Source organism: Mya arenaria, chromosome 13, assembly GCF_026914265.1.
Source record: "Mya arenaria isolate MELC-2E11 chromosome 13, ASM2691426v1".
Classification (NCBI taxonomy): Eukaryota; Metazoa; Mollusca; class Bivalvia; order Myida; family Myidae; genus Mya; species Mya arenaria.
This window is the reverse complement of record NC_069134.1, coordinates 32,918,102-32,940,498: the sequence shown is the minus strand read 5'-3', so window position 1 is coordinate 32,940,498 and position 22,397 is coordinate 32,918,102. Positions and strand designations below refer to the sequence as shown.

The 22,397-nt window shown below is 33.1% G+C and overlaps 1 protein-coding gene across 1 annotated transcript in view; it reads right to left on the bottom strand.

Moving 5' to 3' along the window:
• The window catches only part of LOC128213432 (microtubule-actin cross-linking factor 1, isoforms 1/2/3/4-like), a 173,375-nt gene that overhangs the window by 86,773 nt on the left and 64,205 nt on the right, over positions 1–22,397 (bottom strand). The window contains exons 7-21 of the mRNA XM_052919119.1: positions 17,241–17,407; positions 13,884–13,999; positions 11,161–11,267; positions 10,506–10,625; positions 9,970–10,065; positions 7,927–8,051; positions 6,739–6,996; positions 5,803–6,136; positions 4,876–4,953; positions 4,414–4,575; positions 2,708–2,812; positions 2,034–2,129; positions 1,114–1,383; positions 816–878; positions 354–445 (exon numbers count right to left, since the gene is read on the bottom strand). Of these exons, the coding sequence (XP_052775079.1) occupies positions 354–445; positions 816–878; positions 1,114–1,383; positions 2,034–2,129; positions 2,708–2,812; positions 4,414–4,575; positions 4,876–4,953; positions 5,803–6,136; positions 6,739–6,996; positions 7,927–8,051; positions 9,970–10,065; positions 10,506–10,625; positions 11,161–11,267; positions 13,884–13,999; positions 17,241–17,407 (2,189 nt within the window). The remainder of the gene's footprint in view (positions 1–353; positions 446–815; positions 879–1,113; positions 1,384–2,033; positions 2,130–2,707; positions 2,813–4,413; positions 4,576–4,875; positions 4,954–5,802; positions 6,137–6,738; positions 6,997–7,926; positions 8,052–9,969; positions 10,066–10,505; positions 10,626–11,160; positions 11,268–13,883; positions 14,000–17,240; positions 17,408–22,397) is intronic.

Below are 22,397 nucleotides of genomic sequence, written 5' to 3'. Positions count from 1 at the left end.
CAAATGATTTAGAATTTGGAAAAAACAAACCAGTAAAAAGAAACAAAATTCTGAAATTTACAAACAAAAAAAAGTTAAATTCCTTTTCACACACGCAACCCTATATATACATAAAGTTCGCTGCTCATACAAAGCTCATACACTTATAAACAGAATTTCTAGGTCTTGCAACAATCCTTTTGTATGTTAAAGTCACAATTTGACAAAACAGCAGATAGACTAATCTAAACATTCCTCAATTCATATTCATGTAGGTAATGCTACGTTAGAAAAACAACATCATTACAAAATCCCACTCAACAACATGATGAATAACAGTTAAGTTTAAATGATCCACTATGGTAGTAACTCACCTATCGGCATATTCTATAGCCTCGTAGTTGGGTGGGGGAATGACAATACATACAGAGGGAACCAGGTCCTCTTGTCCACTGGAGGTGCGAACCTGCAAGATAATAATCATTCTTACACAGTCATATCTATAATCTATATAAAGCTGCAGGCAACTTATAACTGTTAATTTATCTAAAAAAAAAATTCCTGATGAACTCCAATTGTGATGTTGTCAAAGAAATTTCTTTATTTTTTTTAATGATTTACTAAAATATTGCCCATCACAGCTGGGAATTTTTCCATGATGAATATTAAAATCTTAAGTCGTTGCTTTCTGGTTTCAGAAATGACAAATACATTTAATAAATTTAAAACTAAATCTGATCATTTCGCATACAATAACTCATATACATGCCAGGTCATAGAAATTAAAATAGTATCAAAACAGGTGTATTACTGAAAGAAGTAATAGTTCCCCTTACCCTCCATCGTATTTTCTGACTATTATCTAACAAGGTGACTTCTTCGCCTTTAGTCAGCTTCATCTGCAACAAACAGCAATTAATTAATTTGGTTGCTAGCAATTAAAGTGACAGTCGAATTTAAAATCTATGGACCATGTGTATAACAAACATAAATTTTGAGTGATAAACCTTTAAAAACTTACTAAATAATGCAATTATTTTCTGACAGTGGTAAACAGAACTTCTAAAAAATAGTACCAAAAGATTCTTCTAAGCTTGAAATACATTCATAGCACAATGTAAAATCCCCACTTACCGGAGGTTGTTTATATATACACAAGCATCTACATCTAAGTTCAGAGAACACAGGCTGTCCTCGTTGTTTCAGGGGGATGATATCACGACTGCGCGTAGCGAGAGACGATACACGTCGGTCATATTCAGACACTTGATCTGCAAGCTCCTGAAGTTCTCGGAGCAGATTCTGTAGCGTCTCGACAGACTGGTTCTCGTCACTGTAGCGAATGTTGATGGAGTCGGACTGACGTGACATCCACTGTTCACACTCCTGACACTCGGCAAAGTACTGGAAAAAGAAGTAAATATCGCTAGAGCATAAATAATGTCAAAGAAAGACAATAAATTATTTAAAAGAAATAACAAGTCAAAGTGATTAGAAGTATTGATGTAAAGGGTTTGTAGGGCTTTCAATACTGAAATGATTCAATAGAACTGAATGTATGCAAGAAAATTTCGGATTCAATTTATAAACTGAACATGAATTGTAAAATTGAAATGTTTGGTTTCTTCATCTAATATCATTCTATCACAAGTTTAAAGATGTATTCTTATATGGAATTTGAAAGCATATTGGTTAAGTATATGTTTGGTTTCTTCATCTAATATCATTCTATCACAAGTTTAAAGATGTATTCTTATATGGAATTAGAAAGCATATTGGTTTAAGTATCTGAGCTGGTATTCATAAAACATCTCAACTTATTTCCTAACTTAAGTCATTTCTTAAGTAAAGTATCTCAATCTGGTTATTTGATATAAAAGCTTTATACTATCCGAAATGCTTATTTTTGTATTGATGTAATCAAATAAACATACTTTTATACTAAAATCACTTAAACTTTTCTTTAATTTGAAAATTTTAAGAATTTGACTTAAGTTAAGAAATGACTTAAGGTGTTTTATAAATACCGGCCCAACCCTCAGTCCCATACTAACCTGATAGAAAGAGGAGGTATGTTTCACATGAGCCTCCAGACAGACGGACAGCTGGAGAAGCCACGACCACTGGGACTGCATCTCTCCCATGTACGCCTGGAATATTAAATGCTGCGTTGGCGTTTTTTTTTCAAAACGAAAGCTAGATAATTATAACCAATATTATACTGCCTAGAGAAAAAGTTCACAGTCTTAACTTGTCTGTAAAAAAATATATTGACACAAAAGCTTTATGTTTTACAAACTCTTATATCTAAACATTGGAGGATAAAATCAGTCATATACACAAAGTGGCATCAAGGTCATACAAAAAGGGCAGTTTTTAACGCCAAAGTAATTGACAGTGATAGAATAAAAGATATTTATACAGACATATACATATATATCCGTTTTCTGTCTTTGTTATTTTTCTGAAATAACCATTTTTTAACAGCAAAATTTTCCATAATTTACCCGAACCCATTTTAAACATCTGTAAACCACAAGTCTCAAATTATTTATTCATTTTTAAGACAAAACATTTATTACACATGCATCTACAGATGTCAGTCTAGAACCATATATAGTTACCCTGATCTACAAAAGGCAATCTAGGACCAAGTTAAACTGACTATCCCGGGCCACAATTTTAGATTCAATGACCTGCAAACGCAAACTTTGCTATAAAATTGTACCTCGACAGTCCTGGCAGCGGGATGTCTGTCCAGCACCATGGAGTTACCCCGATCTTGGACAGAGTTAAACTGACTCTCCCGGGCCTTCATCTCATGTAGAAGGTTCTGAAATATACAAGAACATTGAAGTCTCTGCTACATATGTATATACAACTTATTCTGTATGTACTGAATAAAGTTTAACTTATATTTTGACAGGGTTTCAACTTGTTCTTGAAACAGTATTTGCATAAAAAAATAATACTCTGAACAGCTTTAAAACTTAAAAAAATACGTTAACAGCCATTCCAAGTTCTAAAAGCAAATGAAGTCATGTTACTTTGGAGTACATGATTATTACATGATTATTATTTTAACACTATCATTCTTCATAAAATTGATGAAAATTAATCTAACATGCCAAACATTCCACCATGTTTGCAGGTAATTTACAATATATAAATATGTAATTTTATGTATATATAAGCAATTACAATTCATATCTTCAAAATGCAGAGCATGGCTATCTAGGATGCATGCTTATCTATTTCTTGTTAAACTTGTACTTGTTGAAAGATATTTAGACAAAGCTTTCCTATAGTCATAATTCTAGACTGCTACTTAACAGACACTCAATTTTAGTATGTGAATCCAGGGTTGTTGTTTTTTCAGTACTTTTGGAAAATGATGTCTATACCATTGGAATGTCAGGAATTTTTGCATCTTTTATTTTTTTACAGACTTTGATTAGTTTTTATAAATAATTATGAACGCTGAATATAGAAGTACTTCTTTAACAATCATTTAAAAAAAAATAAAAATTTATGACTGATGACTTGTAAAATTATTAAACACCATACTTCTTGGTATAGGAATTAAAACTGAACATTGGCTATAAAAATTGCCGAAAAAATTATCCTTGGAGCATACGGTTTTCCAAATTTGCATATGAAAACAACAGGCTTATCAAACATGCAGACAACTGAAATTACATGTTTTAAAAGTAACAATATTATCAATTACCAACTATACCATCACCAAACTTTAACTATTTTCAAACCTGTCCATAAATCTGATTTCGTCCAAATACAGGGTAGCCCTATATGAATCAAGTTTCAAACCAAAAAGTTACACTTCAGATTAAAAAGAACTTAAGATTTCATGCAAAACAAAAATCATGTACAATTTAATTTGTACACCAAACTATTGAGGTTTGAGTTAAAATCACTAATTGAAACTGCTTTCGTCTCAGTGTTCAATAATACTAATAAGCAAAGACATACATAATAATAAACAAATTTAAAATATGCCGTGATTATAAACAAAGGAATAATTATAAACAAGCCCACAACAGGATAGCACAAGAGAAACAACTAAATGAAAATGCTTATCCAACAAAAAAAATGAATACGGGCAAAGCAGAGCAAACAAAATTCCTGGTCTGTTTTACAGTGCAACAACGCGCATAACTCAATAAACTCATTAAAGCCAGTGAAATGGTCCCAGCTATAAATGTGGGTATTGTCTCTAGCAACGTGTGTATCAAGTTTCATTCGAATATCTTGAACATTATTTTAATTATGCTAGCCAAGCTTAAAGATTTTACATTTGTCTGTTAGTGGAACTATGGCTATGAGAATACCTTTTTTTTGAAAACAGATGGGCTAAAAATTTACATTTGTGATACAAGTAAGGCACAGTGTTTATTCACAGAACAGACTAGTCACCTTGTAGAACTCCTCGACTGCGGGGACGTTAAGTCGACTGGAGCTCCAATCCCGCGTAACCTCCGCCTCCTCTCGCTCGTTCAACCACATCAATTCCTGTGTGGCAGCTTGGAGGAAGTCTATAAGGGATTCACTTGACTTCACACGTCGACTGGAGTTGTTCTTTAGGAAGGATATAGTGTATAGAATATTATTCACGATTTTTACTTTTTCTGTGCCAAGATTGTGGATTTCACCTAATAACAGAATTTTAAAACAAAATATTGCTTCCGATTTGATTTTTTAAAATTCATATTCTTGTGATATTAATGCTGAATCATTTCATGAAATTATAATATGCCTAATATTAAGAGGTGTAATTTGAGGTAATGTTTCATATATTTACATCTATGCCAGTTGGTCTGCAGTTTGATAACTGCACACAGACTTGTTACATGAATATTAAAAGTACAAACTGCTTACATGTAACAGCGAGTAAGCCACTTCCACCTTGGAAAGCCATTCTGTGTACAGGCCTTGTTCATCTCTACCTAAGTTTTGCTGTGAAAAGAAATAATATCGGGGTTAAATATATATATCGTCAAAATCTGGCCCCAATATCACAAAATAACTCAGCAGAATCTGAATTTCAATCCGAACTCATTTTACTACAGAAAGGATAGTAATTATTCAAAATTGCATTTATATAAGCTTTCACTCTTAATAAAGACATATTTTCTGATAGAATGTGTTGATAAAACCTGTTGGCAATATTTCAAAGAAAACTAATTCTAGACAAAATATGTACTTGAATACTTAATTAGAAAAACAATGAGTTGTACCCATAACAATTTCTTTGCTATAACTTTTCTTTGGAATTTTGACAAAGTTATCAACATAATTATTCTTTGAGATAACGCACTTTTAAAACATGTGAAAAAACAGACAATATTGTGCAGTTTTTTATGTTATGTTGTAAAATGAGTTGAGATTAAGAAATTACTTAAGTATTCTCATGATATTTGAGGCCCTGGGCATTCAATATTGATATTATCCTTGTCCTTAGACATGCCTCAATGTTTCGATTCAGCCTAGCTATTGGTCAGCTAAATATACAGGCCAATCAAAACACTGAGTTTCTAATCTTAATTTAAGTTTAAAGTTAAATCTAATTTGCTTATTGAATGCAGCCCCTGGTCATCATTTATACTGATGTACAGTAGCTGTTATTTATCAAAATGTTACAGTTCAAATAAATTTAAGGCCTTATTTTGGTCAAGCTTTTAAAATTGTTATTTTTTTCAGTTTTTGTATGGAACAACATTTTGTACCTCTATCATTCAAAACCAAATGATTCGATACAAAAACAAATCAGTGAAAACCAATCTTGAAAATCACCAAGCTACCTACCCTATCATGTATACACTTATCAATCTCTTTCTTAAATCCCGTTATCTCTGAATGCTCCTGGTGACACATTTCATGACACGCCTGAGCGCCCGCCATATCTGACCCGAAATCTGGCGCTTCAAGTGCCTTTTGCTTAGCCTCTATCCAGTTCAAACAATGTTGCACATGCCTGAACGCAGGGTTACTTTCCACTAGTCTTACTTCGGTCACAACCTCACGTTTACGTGTCGTGGTTATTCCTTCTTCCACATAAGATTTTGAAATCACTTTTTGTATAACACTATTGTATAGTTCCGTTCTCAGCTGGGAAGTGCGTGTTTGTAGCGCTGATACCCTGGAAAAAACATTGAAAAATATTATCATCAAAGAAACACATTTTTGATTGTGTCAACATTTTTGTCAATGCATGAAAATAAAACTCATGACAAATGTTAAATTGAAGTTCTCTCCCTTTGCCTATAACACACGTACTTTAAGTTGCAAGTTTAAGTGTAGTTTTCGTACGAGTTATTATCTTTAAATTTAAATGTTTTGGATTTTGGGATGTTTGTTAAATTGGTTACAGAACTTATGTATCAATTGACTAATAAAGGGGTATTTTTCTACACTGACGATGTATTAAATAACTGTGGCTGGGCTGGTATTCATAAAACATCTTCAGTCATTTTCTTAAGTCAAGTATCTCACTGGCGATTTCATATTATAAAAATATCATAAGTACTATATTTTCATCAATTTAATGAAATATACAAACTGCTAACTACTTCTAATATCCTTCAAATTTAACTGAGAAAAAGTGAGGGAAATCAACTTAAGTTCAGAAACAAATGAAGATGTTTTATTAAAACAAACCCTGAACTGAAAGATTTCATTTATAATAGAAATGAAGACCTCAGAATGCATGCCAAGAATAATGCACTCAATCACAATACCAACCGTCTATAAATATTGTCAGAATTAGCATATCTGCCATCCTGGAGGGCCTGTGCGTCCCTCAGTAATGTCCGCACATTATCCTCGATATTTCCCAAAGCGCGGTCCAAGGCATCACAGTTTCGCTTTGCCTCGAATGGGTGGAGGGATTCAACGCGTCGCTCCTCCTCCTTGATACGACGTTCTATGTCTGTCAGGCTGTCCTCGCTGTGTTTCGACTCTCTGTGTATCTTCTCAGCTAGACGCTGTAGTCTCTCTAATCTGTGAAGAAAAAATACGCTTTTAAAATATATATTCTATGAATCATGACCATTCCAATACCATAACTATTTTCATTATAGACTTATTGTCTTTTTTCACTACATTTGGCTTTAATTTGTCAAATCATGATTTACTACTCTGTAAATAGCTATACAGTTTATACTTATTTCTTTTCTTTTAGCTCGATTGTGACAAAAGCTGATAGCTTATAGAATCATTCTCGAGTCCGTTTCCTAGGCAGAAACAAGTACTGTGTCCATTTTGAGATGTCATAAGGAAAGTACCCCCGGTGGGGATTGAACTCACAACCTCTCAGGCGAGAGACAGACATCTATACCACTAGACCATTCTGACAATATCAATAACTATATAACAAGGGGTTCTAACACCTGACAAATGTCATTCCTAAAAAAATGCTGGTGGTCAGTTTCGAGTTTGAGGGATTCATGCCCAAAGCAAGGTGAATGGTATTTACCACTTTTGAAATTGTTTCCCCAAGTCATTTATATTCATTTCGAGATACTTCCTACTGTTTTTAATGCAAATGTCCGAGCAAAAAACAACAAATTTTTACAACTGCGCAGAAGTTAAAAGCTCTCCTGAACTTTAGAACCAGTGGAAATAAATATGATAAAATGTCAATAATTTCTTCGACAAAGCTAAACATCTGAAGAAAGGCAGCTTAAAATAGACAAGTGATATGTGCAGAATTAAAAAAAATAAATATATGTTTTCCATTAAAACCAGACAAATTTAAACACTTAATAGACATCTACATGATAAGAGTTTACAAATATGTTTTTCAGATATTAGGCACAATTATTCCTTGAGCAGAGATCCAACTTGAATAACTTGAAGGGCGTTTTCAATACTGTGCAACAGACGATAGATATTGTCCGGGTACATTTCTGCAAACATAAGTGAACATACCTGACAAGTTCCTGTTGAACTGCCCTCTCTCGTTCTTGAAGGGAGTTCTCAAAACGATGCCACAGCCTGTTGATGTTGTCTGGGTAAAGTTCATCTTCAGCTCCAAGGTGGGACGCCCCTGAAGCCTGCAGAGAAAATGAAGAAATATTTAAGGCTTCATGTAAGAATGTTATTGTTATTATAAGAAAATTGTGGTAAAGTGGCCCTTTGTATAAGGCTTTAAAGGTTAAAAGGTTAAACAGCATATTGAAACACACACTTAAAAATAATATTAATGTAAATATATATATTTATTTATTTTTTTACCAAATGACTTTTAAAATGGTAGGGTCATCACCTATTTGATACATAGGGTCTGGTAACCCAAACCAATTTGATTTTTTTTAGTCCCTAGAGACATCAAATATATACAGTATTGGTACCTCAACTTTGCAAGCTATAAACCAAGTTAAAGCAAGTTGATGCAAACAGTCATCTGTTTATCTTACAGCTGATCAAGAGGAATATACATATATACAAACAATTCAGATCATGTCTGGATCTATGCTAAATGGAGGATCATCACATTTGCATAAAGAGGATTAATTTTTCAAAGCAAGACTCCAGTAAATGAACATGAGGATCATTTGTTATTTCACTAGCAAAATATAATACATCTGTCTACCTCATTAAGCTAAGGGAATAATTCATATTTCAATACTGTAAACAATAACCAGTAGACTAGATATTGATCACCTCATATGCAGAATGCCACTTTCCCAGTATCATTAGCAACTGGGAAATTCACCATTTGTTTTGTTTTCAAGTCTACATATCTAAATTCAGACCATTGGCGACAGACAGCTATAATTATTCTTGACACATTAATCATTCAACCGTAGTGCAATGTTTTAATATGCATCAATAAAACATGGTTACGGGTCAATAATAACAATCCCTTTGATGTTCATATACCCTGAGTATAAAACTGTTACATCACTCGATTTCTGATTTTATCTGTATAATTTAACATCATTTTGTCATGTTATTTAAATTTGTGTCAGTATAAAAATAGCTGACATTTTAGTATCTGACACATAGAAGTTTTTGTCGTTTTTCCCATTTAACAACGACAGTGATAAAAAGTGATGACAACATTATCACTGTTGGCACATGTTACTTTAGAACAACGTGTACTGTAGCAGGAGGAACCAGAAGTCTGATATTTACATCAGAACAGAAACAGTTAACTGTTTTTTCTTGACATTGATCTTCCCAAACGATTTTTCCTCGAACATAAAGAGCTTGACAAACAAAGAGCCCATCACCTTATAATGCCACCATCCGTTAATTAAAACAAAGGTAGGTATTGATTTGCAACAATCTTCTTTCATAATAGCCGAGTCATGCGAACCTAACATTGATTTGTAATTAAGGAGTGTCTGTCACTTAGAAATAGCATCACTAAGTCATAAAAGCATTAACAATTCAAGACAGAATCCATATGTATTCTACATGAATAGATGTACAAAGATGAAGATATAATTTCTGAACACCACAGAAAAGTCACGAGTGACTATTGCCCCTATCTCTGTCACTAAGAACTACTATCTCTAAATCATAGAAACTTTCAAGTATTCATGAAAATTATATACCACAAGAGATTTACTTATTACATATTCTGTGTGAATAAGAGATAGGAAGATATACTAAGGGTTATTCCAGTACAGCATATAACTCCCCCAAGGGGAAGGCAATTATTTTCATAGTGTATGGGTGGGTGTCTTTTAGCTAATTTGGACCCAAAAGGGTACATAAGCTTCTGTGGGGGGGGGGGGGGAATTAATTTAAAAGTGCCTTCCCCCCCTAAGGTTATATGTTAAAATGGAATAGCCCTTATGTAATGATTTAGGTTGTCTGATCACAGTTGAAAAAGTTTGAACACTCATTAGCATCCAAGATCTTTAAAGTATTCATGATGGTTATTCCGCCAGGGATTCGTTTCTTGCTTATTCTCTTTGAATAAGATATATGGCAATTTACTATAATACTTATCTACATTACCTGGATATCATCGAAAAGTCGGAGTGCCCTTTTGCGCATTTCCAATCGAGGGGGGACATCCTCAATTTTGAACCTATTCATGTCGGAAAGTAATGACTGAAACAAAAGAAAGAATCATTTATAAAACATTGATCGATGTTCTAAGCATATAATTTACAAACACAATACTTCTTATTGTATCTGGTAGAACACTAGCATTTTGCGTATTTTCTCTGTTGCTAGGTTTTTAGCAGATAAAATGTCATCCCTGTCAGACACTTTCTTATCCGTTTTTCCAGGAAATATTTTACAATTTTCAAAGGTTTGATTGAACTAAAGCAATTTCCTTTTGTGTTCTCATTATTAGAATTTTTACCATAAAAATCTAAAATTATTTATAAGAGATATGTGCATATTGCATGATTTAGTATTTGTGCACAGAGTTCCTTTCAAACTGCAGAATATATGGTCAGAAATAGCTATTCCACATGTCTTACAAAATCGATAGGTAAAACTCTTTTATTCAAGCCTTCTAGGTATTAGGCAATATTTAATACCTTCATTTCAATGAGTGTGGTGGGGAAATTTCTCTGTGCCATGAGCATTATCATCTCCTGTAGCCAAGAAACCAGGGGGACAGCCAATTCCTTGTACTCATCAGACTTCAACTGACGTTCCTGTAATATAGGGGAGATAATTCAATGTCAATACAAGAAAGGTAACTCATTACAATTGGAGATAATTCATAATCATCTCCTGAAGTCATGAAGTGAGGAGGACAGATTATTTGTACTTTACACATTTCAACTCACTTGTCTGTGATATAGGGGAGATAATTCAATGTAAAGACAAGAAAGTTAACTCATTACATGTGGAGATAATTCTTATTCATCTGCTGCACTACAGCCAAGAAATGAGGAGAACGGCTAGCTCCTTGTACACTTCAAACATCTACTGAAGGTCCTGTGATGTAGGGGAGATAATTCAATGTCAAGACAAGAAAGGTAACTCATTACTAGCAAAGATAATTTACGAATATATCATTCAGCCAAAAAAACAAGGGGGACAGCTTTAAGCTCCTTGTACTCTTCAGACTTCAGCAGACGTTCCTGTGATGTAGGGGAGATAAATCATCTCTTGTGAAAGAATCCCTTGTGTAAGAATAAAGTAGAATACACTATGGTGACATAGAGAGCCAAGGTATATACTCACATTGTCCTTGAGAGACTGTTCCACGGAGGGGACGTCCGGGAACACGTCATACAAGGAGGAAACATAAGTGATGATGGACTTCTCATCCGGCTTTGGCACATCCACATCTGCGACAGAAGAGCATAAATACAGATAATTTTACAGGTAATTTTATTAAATCTTTCATGTTTTAGAGGATATTGGAGTTATAAGTGAAAATGCCAACTTTCCCTTTTAAACTTGAACCTGATAGAGAGGTCAACGCTGGGGTGAGTAGTATAGCCCATCTTAATCGAGCTAAAATCGATTTGGTGTCACTGCCAACACACCAAGAGGTACCAGGTTTAAACCTTGCTGCCAACATATCTTTATTTATTCCTGCTCTATGTTTCATTGTAATCTTTATATCAACAAATTTCATTTTAACCAGTCCAACAGTCTTAGCATTTGATAATAAAATATCTATATGTAATTTGAGGGGCTTTTGATGATAAAATATATTTTTATAAACCACAGTTATCTTCTCTTACAACATTGAACATGAACTTAAAGAGCCGATAATCCCATATTTTGAATTAATATTCTACTCCTCGTAAATTACAGTTGCATCTACATCAGCACTGAAGAATGTAATCAGCACTGAAGAATGTAATCAGCACTGAAGAATGTAATCAGCACTGAAGAATGTAATCAGCACTGAAGAATGTATAACAAAAAGCAAGTTCCATTGTAACCTATATATTGAGTTTATAAGGTTAAGAGATTTTGTTTATTTTCTAGCATAATCTAAATTTTGATTAGAGTCAACTGAGTAAATGAGCATATAATTGACCTACTTCGGGACATTCAGAATACGTAATTAATTGAATAAATGAAAGAGCTTTTGTTGAGGTAATGATACCCTGGGTTTGAAAATTAGTGGTTTGGTAAGTTAAGATTACATTAATTTCGTTAAAGAATTTACAATCATTTATCATTTATAACATTTTCAGTAAAATTAAATTTAACCACAAAATGCATGCGCTGCAATTCGGTTTTGACAGATAATAAATGGATTCTTAATTAAACTAGATTTTTTTTTCTTAAACATTTTCTGGTTTTATTTGTGTACAACGACGTAAGATGATTGTATATTCAGTTTGCATGTCGAATAAGAGCTCTAATTAACAAGTTGGATAAGTAATACAAAACTTGCATTTATAAACCTTCATAAAATTTTGTAGATGCAAACGTAGATGAAAACGTTTCTACTTCTCTGAAAACCATTAAGTTTGAATTCTCTAAACTCTGAAGAAATAAATACGTCTTTGCCAACTCAAAGAAAAATTATTTAGAAATATAAACATTTTATGTATTTCAAAGTATCATAATTTCACCAATTATGATGTCTCGACAAAGGCCACTATATAAATCATTCATATCATTTTTTTCCCACAATAATAGAGGTATATCTCTCCGTGTTTTGCAAACAAAATCATTTTTCGATCCGGTCATTTTTCATGCAAACTTTTCGAACAAAGACCTGAAACATCCTATTCATATCAAACCTGAATGACTTGTATTTTATATTCACCTGATAAATAGAGTATATCGTGTTTAAAAATCTTTATAGGTTCAGATAAATACATACTTCATAATTTCATACTCTGATGACTTTTAATTTGATTTATTATTGTGAATTTGGAGTACACTGTAAACATTCAAAAATTCCATTCAAGACAATTTTATACTTCCAAATTTAAAAGGACATATTTGGATAGCAAATATTTCGGGAGGATCTAGGAATTGTTCGACGTTAGTGGGGGTGTGAGTTAGGGGCACAACCTTTTGACATGCACCCCTCCCTCAGAACTGAAACGTATATGGCATAAAAAGGTTTTGGGGGTTATTCCCTAAAGAATTTTTCAATTATCTCTTGTCCAAAATGGTGCATTTTGAGCATTTTTTTTTTCTCCAATATTGACATAAAAAGTGAACTTGGTACATTTAAGGCGAAATACTTTTGCATGTATTAACAATATAGCAAAAAAGTATTTTTAACAAACTGCTTTGCAAAACAAACAGTAAACGCAGTATCACACCTTACAAAAAAATCCAATTTTGATTGAAGTAATTTTTTTTTTATAAAAAGAACAGATTTAACATTATTATACCACTAAAAATACAGCAAGTCTGCACATTTTTGTATGCAGTACTCTTGTGTAAATATTCTTATAACCAGCATCCTTGTTCACTTAATAACAGGTTTGGGAGCCCTGCACTTTTGCGGACAACAACAAGTGTCTATCTGTATTCATTCCTGTAAAGTTAACACTGTGCCCCTTGACAGTCAGAGTCATTGATAAAACTGCAATAATATTATTTGGTATTAGTCCCTCTATTTATATAATTTATAACACAAAAATGGAACAATTAAAGAGTCTTTAGAGTATTACAATGCTTAAACAAAAAACACCTAATGCTTTCGATTTTCCCTCATATGTAATCCTGGCAGAAAAATGACAATTACCGTATTAAAAGAATAAAATCTTAATTGTAATGGTATTATGCCGTAACAGTTCAGATTTTATTCTTTTAATTGCTTCAATTGCAAAATGTTTCTGACATAGTTTTGTTCTTAGTGTAACCATAACATACTTCAATTTTCTTATCAATGGTAATACCTATCACAAAGATTAGGTTCAATTTTTTTAACTTTGATTAACAAATTATTTAGTTTAGGGGTTATCTCTTTAAGAACATACCTTCAGGGTCGAGCAATCTTGTGACCCCAAACTCCCTCTCGGCAATCGAGAAGGCAAGCTCTAGGTTCTGTCTGTTTGTCTGCGACGGAACACGTCGAAAATCAATAAGGGCTGGTCTGAAAAGAGCAAAAAAAACAACATTGCCAATTTGATATTAAAAACAACTCATTTAAGTCTAGTCTTGTCTTAGAAAGAAGTGAAATGAGTATTGCTTAAATTTCATTTTGTCCTTCATTTTTCAGTTTGGTTATTTACAATGCCCTGATGAGAAGAAACACGCTTCTGTATACACAGCAGGGAGGCGTCGCTAAAGTTATTTTAATCGAACAATATACAATGAAATCCTATGCAAAGGTACCTTCACATAGAGTGCAACCTTGGTAGCTGCGGCTAGAATTTGGTTGTCTTGCAGAGAGCACTATTTGATTCATGCTTTAAAAGCTGTGGACTTTCTGGAGATGTGGCCTTACCTTTTTTTTTATTACAACATTTCTATTCTGATTCACTTCATTTATGAGGTAAAAAGGGCTCCTTAGTGAATTCCTCTTAACTCCCCCTTCTTAAAATACCTACAAAACTCACCCTCCAGGTTTTGTATTATTTCAATTTTTACCTTTTCAGTTCTTGAATTGAAAAAAAATTGTTAACAACTGTTGCCAAATTATGGCAACCTAAGGTTTAAACATTTATAAACTACTTAGTCAAATGACTTCTGGTCTTTCAAACATAATACATTATTCATAGCAAATGGTGCAGTAATTGAGGTGCACAAAAAATTGACAAGCGTTTAAAATTGCATGCATTTCCTGTTTTGTAAATAATTAAACTGAAACACGAAACCTCGCAGAAACATAATCAATGAATGCAGTGATCCCTTTGAACTTTCAAATGCAACGTATGCATATCTTAAAGCAGTATTTCAAACAGAAGAGCGTACAAAGAGCATTTAAATAACCAAAATGCAGGTCAGCAAGTCTGTTTTTCGGTGATTCGGTTAATGATCTGACATTAAAACAAAGAAGCGTTTGTTGACATACATTGTATACATTTGAAGGAGATCATATCAATCCCTGTTCAAACAATCTTGACCATTCTTGGCCATAACGTATGGAAATCGGATCTAAATACGATATTATGGACGTCATATTCTGACATTATCAATTGTTTTGAAGGTTTTCTAAGACATTTCCTGCAGCACAATAGCTTTGCAATCTACTCATATTCAAATAATATCTTTTTTTTGGGCTTTTAAATCCTATTTTTGGAAATCTGCAGCTGCAAACGACAGCAAAAAAAATCCACTTGAAACATGAAAGTAATGGTCAAATTTTTATAACCAGCTGTTCCATAAAACCATTTTATTACAAAGTTAGAGAACCAACCCGAATACACATAACATTTCATATCTGCAGAAAGTACTTCATATAAAATACAGAAGCACAATTTCTGGAGAGCTACCAAATTTTACAGCATAAGATGCATACCGAAGCTGTCAGATGAAAGAAATATGAAAGACATGGTATTTTATAGAATACAATTTGAACTGTCAAATACAAACTATCACAGACATATTCAAGAGGTTTCTAAAGAGTTACCATATACATACTAATAAATTGATGCACATGCCAAAATATACACTTAAAGGGAGTTCGTTTGGTTGGTATTTTGCATCATTCTTAGACATACAGAATGCTTAACCTCAATGTATACTTGTAAAAAGTAGTGTATTGACCACAGTTAACATAACATCAGCTGCTATTTTGTTTCCAGCTCATCTGCTGATGTCTTTAAATAACCAATTTAATACCATTTATTTTACTATTAAAGAAGGTTACACACAACCAGTATAATAAGAATTTTTGGTTCAAAATTGGCTTGTAAATTTTACAGGTGCCCTGCATGTTTATTAGAACAACTACAATATGCAAAGTGACTAGAGTATCGTGCAGTTTCAAGAGGGGGATCTAACTTTCAATTTGTGTTTTATTTGTTTACCATCTCACAACTGTCTGATAAAATATTTCATTCCGATAACATATGAGCTACTTCAGGAGCACAATAAATACAACAACTTTGCCCCAAATAGGTAAACATGGTCAATATACAGCTTTGGGTTTTGATAAAATACTTTTTTAAAGACACTCTTTTGGGCGTTGGAGGTTAATTATTGAAATATTAAAAGATAAAGAGTCCATATGCAGTTGGCCGGTTGTTATAAATCAAGATCAGTTCACTTTGATCCCATAGAAAGCGCTGAACAATGTCCTTGTTTAAACATTGAAATATTGCCGAATCATTAGATCACAGCACAAAATTTCAAAACAAATACTTAAAAGCCCGGTTTCGGATCGGCCAATTAGGTCATTCAAATGAAGCGTCCTTTAAAATTGAAGCACTTAGATACCGTAAATACACAAGAATTACTTCGAGTGTTTCTATTCAACTCTAAAATGCTCTTAAGCCTTTAAATGGCTCACAATTGGAATTAACATGTCAAACCAGCTTTTTTTTCTTGAGATTCTTTCCTGAAGTAGCAACTTAAACAAGCTTTAATTGCTGACAATGAAATGGATGTCCGTTAACATTAAGAATGTTGTAGGCGTCATATTATGATCATTTTAAAACAGGCAAAAAAATACCATTATATTAAGAGTTGATAATTGGTTAACATTGCAAAAAACCCTCCAGCAAAAAACCATCAGGAATTTGAAAAAAATATATTTGTTTTTGAAATGTCTAATTAATCTCCATTTAAACATTGAAGAATGCATTGCATATATGAACACATTAAAGCCATCTACATGTGTAGGCCATTCATGGTTTTACTCTCAAACTCAATACAGATTATATACCTAGACTGAGCAGTAGTCATAAATTTCAAAGTCTCTAAGATTGCAGAGTACCTCATCTGAGAACTTTAAGTCTTCTCTTGTAATATCCATATCTGTTTGAGAACAAACTTTAAAATCAAACCTTAATTTGAGTCCCGCACTATAATTATCACATGCTTACATTTAAAAGACTAAATAAGGTTACGGCACTCAATTAATATCCTAAAGAACACCCCATATACTTGTCCCTCTTAGACCCTCAAGCACCTTATATCTTGTCCTAAATTAGTTATGTGTAACCTAAGAGTGAATACACCAGGGCAAAGGTTTATAGTCAACTAGACCACTGCCCAATAGCACAACTTACAGCAAAATAAGCTCAGTTTTATGTTTAGAATCAGGATAAGCATCATCTAGGGTCTGAAATCGGCCAGAATGCCTTGAAAAATAACCATCTATGCTAAGGACAAATTTTATGTTGAAACTTCCACCACTTTGACCAGATAATAATGCAAACGCGTCATACCTATTTCTGTGTATGATGGAGAGGAACGCGCGTCCATCCTGCCAGCTCTGGTGAAAGTCTCGCACATGGACACCTGGGTACCCGTCAGTTGTACGGCGCGACCATAGCAACAGAGCCTCCTTTGCTGTGATGTCCTCTGGCTGGCCTGGCACAACCACATCCGAAATCTGAAAAATAGCGGGAAAAATAATGTTCAAATTCTGACATAAGTATTTTAATGAGCACCTCTGGTTTAACCATAAACAATAGCAAATTGCAGTAACATTATCAAGAATGTCAGTTTTAAGAATAACAAAGATTCCTATAAAAGGGTTCTCAAGTTTTGACAAAAGAGCCATAACACCATGCATAAATGTCAAAAGACTTTGGTGCAATTATTATATTTCCAGGAAAATGGTGCAAGATCAAATTTTCAAAATCAACAAGAATCACTCAAAATAAGTGACCATAATTATTCATATTATTTTTATAGAAACCAATGTTTTAGAATCAGTTCATTAAATGTTGAAATACAACATCGCTTAGCTAGCTGAAGTACATAATCTGCATCAAAATAAATATACAATAGAAATAACAAAAACGCATACAATAATACAATTTAAGCTCATATTGCAGGGATATCAATATTGCAGAAAGCCTGAGTTCCAGTGACGCATTTCTGATACCAGAGACTCCCTTTTTAAACTAAATGTGTGTCCCTATGACAAATTTAATGCTAACCATTCTATTAGGACCCCATAATGTTACAAGTCATACCTAAAAGCTGCACTCTCAAAGATTGACCATTTTGACAACTTATTCTTTTTTTTGTCTTGGAATGAGCCAATTTTTGTGTAAATGTCTGAAAATAAATGATATAAACTGCTGACCAAAGATCAGATCGCAGTTTTCATATAAACGATCGAAAATATATGTTTTAAGGCTGAAAGCATTTGAAACGCTTCAGAAAGATGATTTTTTCTGCAATTTTTTATTGTTCATTGTCTTATATGAATGAATTGAAGGCATTGATGCCAAAATTATCTGATTTAGTGAGACAAAACTAAAAAAAGAGTCAAAACTGTCAATCTGTGAGAGTGCAGCTTTAATTTTGTAAACTATGAGAGTTATACTGTTGCAGGACCCCCAGCTGTTAAACCCTTGGGAAAACCCTGAAATTTGAGTGTACTTGACGTATTTCAATTAACATTTTTCAAATATGTTTAAGAAACGGACTGAAAAGGTAGAAATAATAAAGCTGAAAAAAATCTGAATTTCACAATTCATGCTCTAATGCTCAAAAAAACTTAACCATAATCTTAATTATGTTACAAATTCTTTATTCATGCTATAGGCGTAAGAAAATTGCCGCATATTAAGCAAGAAAAATGTTGCAAAAAAATTAACAATCACTGAAGGAACAGCTTGGCTGACACATCAAATAATTGTTTGATATATGTGCACATAGATTGATAAACACACTAATAAAATATGTTTGAGCAGAAAACTAAGTCAGCCTGAACGAAAATAACTACCGTTACACTTGATTTCCTTGAGGTGGTGGGCTTATAATGAGATCAAATATATCAATTACCCTCACTTTACATTGGTACAGTATTAACATTTTTCATGGTAAACTATTTTCGTCATGAAACCCACCATGTCATCCAGTGTATATTAGTAAAACATTTTTCTTACAAATGGTTCATAGTTCAATAAAATGACTGTATTGTCATCTCAATTACATGACATTTCAAAAACAGTCATATTTTTGGGATTAATGTTATAGTTATGGGCTTAGAAGGTGACCAGATATGGGATATCGGGTGCGCAGGAAACCATATCAAGTGAGGCTGCGAACCCTGTGCTGTCTATATTACATCAACAACCTTTTTGCATTGATCAAAATGCCAACACTACATTGGAATCGGATGAAAATTATTATACTAAGATGCCATTTGGTACAATATAAAGATTTGTGACCCAATATGGAAAAATATGGGGTCATTGAGTGACCAGTCCTTGACCAATGGCGTTGCGTCATCCATGTTGGGGGCGTGATTTAGAAGACTTGGTCATAATTGTTGAGGTCAGACCAAATTTTACTATCTGAAATATTCGATAATCGAAAATCAATAAATGATTGATTTATATCAATCATGCATGTACAAACCTTTCCCACTTTGTATATTAGTTTCATAATAATTACCTACAATGTTATGTGTTATTGTGATCCTCACCCTATGCACATAACATTGATTAATAACATTTCAATGACAAAATTTAATAATTCAGAAATAGATGGAATTAATTTGGTGAGAAATTGGGAGAAAGTTTCTGTTTAAGGAATTACAAAGGGCTGAATTGGTATAAACTCATTGAATGACAGCTCCAATCAAATTTTTTTTGGTAATCGATAATGACAGAAGCAATATCGGGAATTGCCGATGTTGACCTTATAATATTCAATCAATTTTCGATTATAATTGATCATGATGGAACAATATGGTAACTATTCATCATATAAAACATAAAGGCATGCATTGTGGCCATCTCCTTTTTCTCTTCATATATTCTGCACGGAGCTCAAAAACAATTAAGATGGGAAATAGTGTTTACTCTGAACCCAGACAGACAGTTCATTAATTTTAAGGGGAAATTTGATAACAATAATAACAGACCACTTGCATATTCTGTAACTGTTACTGCTTTACGAACAATAGCCAAACCCCATCAAACTATACATCCAAGATGGAAACCCCAGATCGCGGGACAGTTGTGGGACAACGGTGCACTTGAACCAACAATTTAGAATGTCAACCTGCACATTTGTACAATAACTTAGGGTGGGACCTGCCGTGATTGATAGCGGTCATTTTTTAAAACGAGACATTTAGAGGAACACCCCTATAACCCCAGGCTAAAATCTCAATGATATGTTTGTTACAAGGAAATAGTATCTTAAAGCTGCACACAGATTGAATGTTTTGACCACTTTTTTATTTTTTGTCTTGGAACGAGTCATATTTTGCGAAAATCCATGGAAACCAGTTATATAAGACTGCTGACAAAATATTAAGATTTTTATTTAAATTCAAAAATTGATGTTTTATGCATTTTTCTTAATTTTCGAACAGAAATGTGAAAATCTGCGATCTGATCTTTTGTCAGCAATCTTTGATCATTGGCTTGCAGATTTTTACGAAAAAAAATTGCCTTTTTCAAGACAAAAAATAAAAAAAAGTTGTAAAAATGGTATATCTGTGTCCAGAGTGCAGCTTTAAGATAAAAAAAGTAGCTTAAGATCTCAGCATTATGAAGTTTTTAGCAAAACATAAAACATTAAGCTCTTATTTCACAAATATTTTGTAACCATAAATTATCTTCAACAAGTATAATGTTGCCATTTTCATAGCTGGCACTTAAAATTAATGTACGATTGCACGTCTAAGCAACAGGTAATAGTTATTGATTTTTTTGCTTTACTTAACCATTATTTTGGCATAAGCTAGGCACAACCCTGTTACCAAATTAAAATTGTGTAGTAAAGCCAAAAAACACACACAAAAAACTAGCCTCTTAGACCTCACCAGCGCCTACTGCTGGAACCACTTATAATTACCCATTTAATAAAATCAGTTAATGACAAAAAATAATATCATGAAAATATGGAAGTGGAATTTTATTAGAGGTTTTCAAAATAATTCAAAGAGAATCTGTCCAGCATTCCCATTGTTGAAAACATGAGTGTAAACACTAATCATACGGGTATTCAAAGCCTGTACATAACAAATATTCTGAATACACGTTTGGTCCCAAAATATTTTTCACTTTGATCATACATACAGTACATTAATTCACTGAGAAAAAATAAAAACTGTTGGTCGTAAATCACCAAGCCATTACTATCACTGGCAATAAATGATTCTAAATTTATCATTATTCGACTATCAATAACTAAATGTAATAGATCAGTGACCTTCGTAATGAATGTCAATTTACAGAAAATACCAGTAAGAATACATTACTGTCAAAAGTGTGATTTACTGATCAAAGATCTTAGTGGGAGACAGGCTTTTTACCATTCAGAAATAAACTTAATACATTGACAGAAATTGTTGTGTGCTCCAAGTGGTGTCTGCAGCTTTGGAATTGATGCATTTTAGGTAAGGCTAGTTCCACCAAAGCTACCACCCATACACAACTGTCAGATTTGTACTATTTCAGGTAAGGCTAGTTCCACCAAACCTACCACACTTACACTAACAGCTGCATGATTTTGACTATCTATAAAATTTACACAAACATAGATTGATTTGACACCACAAATGCATGTTTATTATTATGATGACAAAATGCGAGATGTACGAATGCCCTTGATTGACAAGTTACTACAAGTGTACCGACACTATAGACCTTGTCACAAAGCACAGGCTTGACTCAATCATCACCTTTCATAATGTCCACATAATCACAATAAAATATATAGATCTTGTATGTTTTTGTGTTTGTTTTTATGTGAAAATAAATTAGACAAGAGAATTAAAACTGATACATCACTGGATTGGAAATTTAATTCCCTACAAACTTTATATTGATCAATAATTGATGAAACCAAATAATATACTAGGAAAATAAATTTATAATGCATAGGGGTCAATTTTCCAATATTCTCAAAACTTACCTCCATATGCAGTGGGGGAAATGATACCGGGCGCTCCTTATATGGCTACTGATAATAAATAAACTCAGATAAGCCATATACTGGCTGGCCTAATATTGCTAGGTTTGACATGAGGTAAAGCGAGGGATCAACAAATTTGTATTCAAATACATTTTATATAAAGAAGACAAGGATAAAAGCAATGATATTTATGTAGAGTTAAAGACGCGGAGGCAAAATTGAACCTACCACGCAATATGACAAAATTTTCTCTTTTCTTGGCAATAGACTTATTTAAAACACATTGTCTTAAAAAAAAGTTCAGTGCATATAATGCAGGTATGTCTTGTCATCTCAAATAAACATCTGTTAAATAAATACAGTAGAGAACAATTGAATGGTAACTTTTGTGAAACAAGACAGATTTATCTCAAGAAAGACAAAATACAGATGAGTCTGCTATTCTGGAATGCTACATTTTCTGGAATGCTACATATCAAAGACAAAATAGTATT